This window comes from Oncorhynchus keta, chromosome 1 (genome assembly GCF_023373465.1).
Source record: "Oncorhynchus keta strain PuntledgeMale-10-30-2019 chromosome 1, Oket_V2, whole genome shotgun sequence".
Lineage (NCBI taxonomy): Eukaryota > Metazoa > Chordata > Actinopteri > Salmoniformes > Salmonidae > Oncorhynchus > Oncorhynchus keta.
Window position 1 is genome coordinate 54,073,907 of NC_068421.1, and position 8,497 is coordinate 54,082,403.

Sequence of the window (8,497 nt, forward strand, 5' to 3'; positions counted from 1 at the left end):
GAGATTGGTCCATGGTTCTCACAACCCTTTCACCATCTGGCCTCTTTTTTTTGTTGCTGTTTGAACAGCCTTTATGCTGATGTCTCTCTAATGCACCTGCTATTCTTAGAATGCAAAAGGCTCCCATGCCACGCTAACTTCACAGCTTAATAGGATTTTCCCTTGTTTGCAAATGGCTCCTGATCGTCGTCATGGCTAGATTTACTTCAATACAGGCTCTATGTCCTCTATTGTCATTGGTCAAACGTAATACTACTAGCCACCAATTTTAGGAAGTTGGCTTTAGCTAGCCCAGATAGGTTCCCAACCTCATAACTAACTACCAAGAAGCCATTTAAGGCTATCAATCAAGTTAGAGTAGCTAGCTTGTCTAACTATCTTAGCTGGGATGCCTTATTGCGAGGTTGGTCGACTTCAGAAAAGCAAGCAATAACTAAATGTACTGAATAAGACTCAAGTTCCTTTCAATATTTGACCCAGATTTGAGCAAAGATTCAGAGAAGCATATTTAGTTTCTTTAAAAAAAGAACCAGAGTGGCGCAGCGGTCTAAGGCACCTCATCGCATGCAGTGCTAGAGGTGTTACTGCAGACCTGGGTTCATTTCCTAGGCTGTGCTTCAACCAGCCGTGGCCAGGAGAGCCATAGGACAGTGCACAATTGGCCCAGTGTCGTCCGGGTTAGGGCTCATCGCGCTCTACTGACTCCTTGTGGCGGGCCAGGTGCCTGCGGGCTGACCCCGGTCACCATCCAACACATTGGTGCTGGGTTAAGCTGACGGGTGTTAAGGAGCGCGGTTAGGTGGGTCATGTTTCGGGGGACGCATGACTCCACCTTCGCCTCTCCCGAGCGCGTTGGGGAGTTGCAGCGATGAGACAAGATCGAAAATTGGGGAGAAAAGGAGGTAAAATACAACAAAAAACTATGAAAAGAACCATTAGTCAGGAGGATACAGACAGCTCAAGATCTTAGATATGCAGAAAAAGAAAATACATTGGCTTAATGGCTCTAGATTGTAGAAAAAACGTATTCAGGTGTTAGGGTTAGTATGCTAAAATGCTAAATCCTACAATTTACAGTCGAGTGGCCTAGCCACCCTCACGTACTTTGTGCCCCCTCAGATATTTGGGGTGCATGACGCCCCCGCTACTGTATGAGGTCCCTCATGGTTCCAGCCCTGCCAGCTTCGCCCCAAATTTGCTCAAATTCTAAGTTGTCATTGTAGTAGCCTCTTATCAAAGAAAACTACATCTTACATACACTGCCAAACTGAACAATTCTGTACCAGGGCCATATTTGATTCAAATTGTGAATAAAATCGAATTTATCAACTGAGATTAAATGGATCCCAATTGAACTGACCCCTTCTCAAACTTTTAAGGATCAGTAGATTAATATTTCTTAAAGTCAATCTCATAAGGTTTGATTTGATTTTGTTCTAGTTAACAAAACAAATGCACGGCTGCAATCCAGTCAAATCCTATTAGAAGCTGGTTGCATTTGTGTATTGAGCCCAAATGTCAAAGGTGAGGGAGAGAAGGGAACGGAAATGACTGTGAGGAACATATATTTGGTGTGTCAATAAGAGGAAAGGTCAGCCAATCAGGTAAGTGATGGAAAAGGCAACTGAAAACAGGTTTGAGAGGCCTGGAAGGTGGCTGTTCATTCTTTTCACCTTGATGTGTGGCAAAAGGTATTTAATTCAAGATCTTAATGTGTCCCTGAATGTTGTCTGTGGATTTACAGTTACAGTCGCTAGTGAATGTCTACACAGCCCTTGCAGTCTTCACATTCTGCTACCTTAAATTTAAATCTAAAAAAAGATTACATTAGATTTTTTCCCCTTACCGATCTACACAGAACCGGCTTAGCTCCTTTTATGTTTATTTTGAACCTGACAAACTCCCCAGTCCCTTCCGGTGACAAGCATTCCCATAACATGATGTTGCCATAACAATACTTGAAAAAACAGAGGATCAACAACATTGCATAAACTCCACATTACTGGCCTGTATGACAAAGTCAAAAGAAGGAAGCCTGTTTTATGAAATCCACTCCAAATCAACCATCCTGTTTGCAACAAGGCCGTTAAGTGATACTGCAAGACAACACAGCAAAGAAATGTACTTTTTTGCCTAAATTAAAAACTACAGGTTTGGGTCAAATCCAATACAACACAGAGTGAAACCCTCTGTATTTTAAGTATTGCAGTGGCATCATGTTGTGGGTATGCTTGTCACCGGCAAGGACTGGGGAGTTTGTCAAGATCAAAAGAAATATGAAAGGAGCAAAGCCAAAAACAATGGATATAATAATGTTGCCCTAAGAGTTGTGCAAAATTGGAAGAATCTTTTTCACAACTGAAATGGCTTCCAAAGGTGTTTCCACCAAGTAATAACTCTGGGGTGTGAAGACATACGCAATCAATACAACTTCATTTTTTGTGTATGAAACTGTTCTATAAATTTCTTTCACTTTAAAAATATGGAGTAGGTTGTGTCGATTAGGAAAAAAATGTCATCCTTTTTAGGTTTAATTTTAAGGCAGAAAATGTGAAGACTGTGCAAGGGGAGTGTAGACTTACACTAGGACCTGTATCTTTATCATCTACAAACGCTACATAATAATTAACCTATTATAACATTTGATTAACATATTATAACATCCTAATGTTAATACATTTCATATTCTGTTGGCATTGTCCTATACTGACAGAATCAAGCAATATTAAGTTAAAAAAGTGATGCTTTATCCAATTTAGCTATACATTTACCTAATCTCATGGACCCCTAGAATGTAGTCTACATGGGCTCTATCTTCCTCTGGGTGCAACTAAGTGACAGTATTTATTGTCAAATGCAAGCATTTTGGTATACTTTGGTCCAGCACAGGACAGCAGTAATATTTCCTGTTGCCGATCTATACAGCCACATTTGCATTAAGTTATGAGTGGAGTAAACAATATCTCATGGATAGAATGTATGGACCTGGAGAATCAGTGACTGATGATGATTTGCAGTATTAATATGATGAGGTGAATTTGTAATTTGGTTGAATTTCCCCGTAAAGGTCAACAGCATCATGAACTTTACCCTGTACCAGGACATTTTAGCTAAAAAACAGGTTGCTGAAAATTGTTCGCAAGGTTATATTCCAAGCAAGGGGTGGCAGGGTAGCCTAGTGGTTAGAGAGTTTGACTAGTAACTGAAAGGTTGCAAGTTCAAAACCCCGAGCTGACAAGGTACAAATCTGTCGTTTTGCCCCTGAACAGGCACTGTTCCTAGGCCGTCATTGAAAATAAGAATGTTCTTAACTGACTTGCCTAGTTAAATAAAGGTAAAATGTTAAAAAAAACAAGCACACATCAAAACCCACAAGGAAATGGTTAAATGGCCACAAAATGGCCATCTCAGTCTCCGCACTTGAAATCTATTGAAAAAGGAACTGCACAGACTAAGGACCTAGAATGATTCTGTATGGAGGAATTGTCAAAGATCCCTCCCAATGTGTTCTCCAACCCATAAAACATTTTTGAAAAAGGCTCAGTGAGTTTATTCTCGAAAGGTATTGAAAACAGGGGTGTCAATAATTCTGACCCCTGCCTTTGAGAAAATAATTATTACTTGTTTAACAAAATCGCTTTCTCTGATCAATTGCATTAGTGTAAGAGAATTTAATTTCCCAATGTTTTTGAGTATACAATACAGCTCAGTATTTGAATAATTTATTTTAGTCAATTTCGCTCATTGTTATCAAGGGTGTCAATAATTTCAGACCCCACTGTATCTGTTACATTAGTATATTTGAATCAGTGTTTAATGTTCCCATGGTTTACTTAGGAACCATTTACCTAGGGGAATACTCAGAACCTTCGGTAAGACCCCAGATTAACTTTTGACATGCTGAACAGGGCGTTGTCTCAAACCCAGACCTTTGACACTGCAGACATATTTAACGGAGGGCTCAAACTATATTTGTAAATGATCCTACTGTAGAACTGTCAATTCTAGTTATCACAGAGCTGTTCTTGCCTAGTTCTGTAATGTCATGTTTCATGAGGCCACCAAGGAAGAGTAGCTGCTGCTTTTGCAACAGCTAATGGGCAACCTAATAAAATACCAAATACACTGGCTACATCCTGACATCTCCTTACTTGGAAGAGAGCCATTTGGAATATGTTATTGAAGGTGTGAACGTAAATAGTTAGGTTGCACTACAGGTTAGACGCAATGGTTTGGCCAGTTGCTAGTTCACCAACTGGAATGGAGGAAATCACATCTAAATATACATTTGAGTTCACAAAACAGTAAGAACAAGCGCTCTTTCCATTACATAGACTAACCATATGAATCCAGGTCAAATCTTATGATCCATTATTTATGTCACTTGTTAAATCGACTCCAATCAATGTAGATGAAACGGGAGGAGACAGGTTAAACAAGGATTTTTAAGCCAAGAGACGTGGTTTGTATATGTGTGCCATTCAAAGGGCGAATGGGCAAAACAAAATATTCAAGTGCCTTTGAACGGGGTATGGTAGTAGGTGCCAGGCACACTGGTTTGTGTCAAGAACTGCACTGCTGCTGGGTTTTTTCACACAACAGTTTCTTGTGTGTATCATCAAGAATGGTCCACCACTGTAAGACATCAAGCAAACTTGACAACTGTGGGACACAATGACTAGCATCCCTATGGAAGGCTTTCAACACCTTGTCGATTCTATGCCCCGACGAATTGAGGCTCTGTGGGCAAAGGGGGAGGGGAAGGTGTTCTTTATGTTTTCTACACTAAGTGTACGTATTTGGGCATTTCCTTTCGAAAAACAGAGCTAAAATGTAGAAATCACACCTATGCCATCCAAGGTCAAAACAGTTTGTGGTACTGTTCATCTGACTGCGACATGTTTCTAAAACATGAACCAAATATGATAAAGGAAAAGATAACCTTACTCACACCATGGCTGGACTTCTTTAATGCTCAATTCAATCAAATTAAAATAGAAAACCTCACCGCCAAAACATGTAATACACGGTATATATATAAAAATAGTTTGAGTTAAACATTTGTCACAACATTGCAAACAGTTTTCATTGAAGGGCTGCTATTACCTAATATAAATAAAATAATTTAACCATCACCAACCCCATGTTGTAAAGAAGTCATAACTTATTTGCATTTCACTGTTCATTATATAAAGGAAAGCTGGTTGCCACAGAATATATATTTTTTGCATTAAAACTATTTTCACAATAATGAAAGTTTCCTTTTGTTAAGACTTTTGAAAAGGAAACCATTGATATAATCTCAAAGTGACAAATATCAGGACCATACACCAGGCTACACAAACGGTTTCCAGTGAATTGATTCTTATTTGATTAGGGAGTTAGGGTAATAATTGTAAAAAGGCTAAATTATCCAACTAAAATTACACAATTAGGAAGGTATTCTGACTTGAATTCAATGAACGATTTGCACACATTTTTTCTCAACTCCTTATTGAGCTATTCATTCTAGGAAACACTTACCCCAACAGACAAAAACAAATCGAAACTGTTTACATTTGACAATGGTACATTGAAATATGCACATATTTTAACACATAGCTTACTGATCATGGAAACAGCAGGTACATAGACCAGACAGGAGACAATATGAACCACTTCATACTAACCACCATTATATCCTTCAACCACAAACATCAATATGTTAATATCAGTTACAAATCACTGCACTTAGCACATTTTCTTCAATAAAGGTTTCCTTTATGTTACAAGTCGTTCACTTCACTACCAAAATGAGTCTTTTACTATAAATGCTATAAATTTGTTTTCTAGATCTCTCGACACCCGTTTTCATCCGGTCTCTCTCAAAGTGACTAGCTTTACCATTACTAATCAATGTCAGGAGCATGTTTTCCCTATGGCAGAAACTAACACAGCAACATAGCCTGACTTGGTAAGCAAACATGTTCCAGTGCAAAGGAAAAACTACAATACTTGATTTACTGTTGCCCTTTACCAAATAAAAAACATTTACTTTGGTTGTGCCTATGTGCACACAATACAAATTGTGGTCAGTGTGATAATCAGACAACTGATTGCATTAAAACGCTTCTTCCTTCCATCACCATTTGATGAACATTAGGCCTGCTAGAACTCCATAGCCCAGTATGAGAAAGAGCACCTTAAGCAGTCTGTCATGTTTATCCTCCAGCTCCCGAGACAGGATCTCAAAGAAGGTGACAAAGAGGAAAGTACCAGCAGCCAGGCCTTGGAGCACCACCGATGCAATACTGCCTGCCAGGTTCTGGGCACTATTGATGCACATGCCCAGTCCGATGCCAATGGGTATCATGAGGCTGACCGTCACACCCAGTTTGATGGCATCCCTCATGGGCAAAGAAACTTTGGCAACACTCACCCCCAGAGCCACGGCAGCCAGGGTCTCGTGGATGCCCACCCCCAGGAAGAGGCTTCCAAGCTTGGCCCCGTCCTCCTGGAGGCCCAGCGCCAGTCCCTCAAAGACAGAATGGGCAGAGAGAGCCAGGACCAGGCTGGCCAGCCGTAGAGGCCCAGCTCTGGCCAGCTCGGTGGGGCTGAGGTGTCCATGGTGATGCCCATGGTGGTGGTGGCGGCCCATGGTGGTGGTGGAGCCCCGGGTGGGGGAGATGAATGGAGCGTCGTACTCAGAGTCGCTACCAGCTTCTGAGCCCCTTGCGTTGAAAGTTTCCAGGTCAATGAAAGATGGCTTCTCCTTCTTGAAGGTGAGCACTGCCTGCTCCACGAAGACTGTGAGGAAGAAGCCCAGCATCATCATGGTCTCTGCCAGTGGGTAGTCTGTGGTGATATTCACCAGTTTAAGGACCTCATCCACCTAAGGCAGAGACACCCAGTAAATGAACATCAGCATAAACATTCTACTTCTATTCTACAACAGCAAAAAAGTTGAGGCTTTCACGTATTGTCAGAATACATTTTGGGGGGCTTCTCAACACAGCTTCGGTCTTCCAAACTACTTCTGAGATGACATGATTATGGGAGGTTTTATAAACCAATCAACCTTTTCCTCTACAAAATCTCATATTTTTAAGACATAGCTACTTACCTTGTCTCGTACAGCAGGCAAAAGAGCATTGAAGCAAGTGGCCAGAAATACACCCCCTCCAAAAGAATTGCAGAGTGCAAGAGCCTTCCTGTACCTTGGGGCTTTTTCATAGTCCACCTGAATCATGAGTCGCACTGGGAGAAGAATCCCAGCCAACATGAGGGTAAACACTCCCAGAAGGCAAAGGACCTTGGCCACTACAAGCTCCATAATGTCCAGATATGGTATCGCTCAGTAATATGAGTGGCACATAACCCTCAAAGCCTCTTCTCCTATTTTCTGTCAGAAACAGAGATGTGTCTTGTCATGCTGGTCCTGGTCTGAGAGGCTGTGACATCAACTACAAATGTTAAAATAAACAGTTAAATATGCGCAAACAAACTAACTAGGTCAACTGTGAGATGTATCTGTAGTGACAGTCCGTTACAAACTAGAACAGATAGCTAAGCTATGACCACCTTGACTGGTTTGAATTGATTACATCTCATCACAGCTGCGAGTACTAGCTAGATGTGCAATCTTGAATGATGCAAAGCACAATCTTTAATACTGCACAAGTATAGATATGTACATATCCGACAGCATGTAACGTTACCATGATACAATCAACATGTGAGATTGTTGCTAATTTAGCTAGCATAACGTTAAGTCAATTATCTGAGGAACCCGTTGATAAAACACAGCTTTCTAAGTGGATGCTACAGTCGGTATAATTAATAATAATTTGGATCACGTTGCAATCTGTCAGCAGCTAAATTGTACACGAGTAAATAATAATACAATGACTATAGCTAGTTTCTATCGAGCTTTTTGATGGGAAATATGAAATACCTCTGTAGTACACCTTCCCTTCACAGCTTCATTCCTTGTTCTGGTGACACTTCGTGTTCACACGACGTAAACGTTTGATTGGTGGAGAGCATATGTGATGACGTTTCGTTGAACGCTTTCGTAAACATAAGTCTCCATTTGAACGAGTTCCTGAAAATTAATGCTATGCTCCTGAAAATACATTTTTTTTTTGCTAAATATATCAATGGAAAACAGAAATCCGCACACTGCTGCTCAGGAGGCAAAACATGTTTTTATAGTTTCAAAATGTCCAAATTGAATATATGTATATTACTGTACATGTTTATCACATTCCTGGTGTATGATCATATATTTTGATACATTGATACATGTTTTCCCCCTGGATTCAGGAAGTGATGTCACTGAGTACTGCCTCTATATATAGGACCCTCCACCCCCATCTGGGATATGAAGACCTAAGGGTCAAAATATTGTTATAAATATCACATGGAAGCATGAGCAGTGTTTTCCATGAGATGCCTGGATGTGAGTATGTCCTTCAGCTTTCCTAAATGTATCAATCTCACCATGCAATGCAGTTTT

The 8,497-nt window shown here is 40.5% G+C and overlaps 1 protein-coding gene across 1 annotated transcript; it reads right to left on the reverse strand.

Moving 5' to 3' along the window:
* Positions 1 to 4,953: 4,953 nt before the first annotated feature.
* LOC118387849 (zinc transporter ZIP3-like) lies at positions 4,954 to 8,490 on the reverse strand. Its single transcript, XM_035776637.1, has 3 exons — positions 7,934 to 8,490; positions 7,103 to 7,442; positions 4,954 to 6,871 (listed from the first exon to the last, which is right to left on the reverse strand). The coding sequence occupies exons 2-3, from the start codon at positions 7,310 to 7,312 to the stop codon at positions 6,122 to 6,124; spliced, it is 960 nt and encodes a 319-aa protein (XP_035632530.1). The 5' UTR covers positions 7,313 to 7,442; positions 7,934 to 8,490; the 3' UTR covers positions 4,954 to 6,121.
* Between the last annotated feature and the right edge of the window lie 7 nt (positions 8,491 to 8,497).

Coding starts and splice junctions, on each gene's coding strand:
- LOC118387849 (XM_035776637.1), bottom strand. CDS start 7,312: ATGGAGCTTGTAGTGGCCAAGGTCCTTTGCCTTCTGGGAGTGTTTACC. Junction 6,872..7,102: donor TGCCTGCTGTACGAGACAAG/GTAAGTAGCTAT, acceptor TCTCTGCCTTAG/GTGGATGAGGTCCTTAAACT.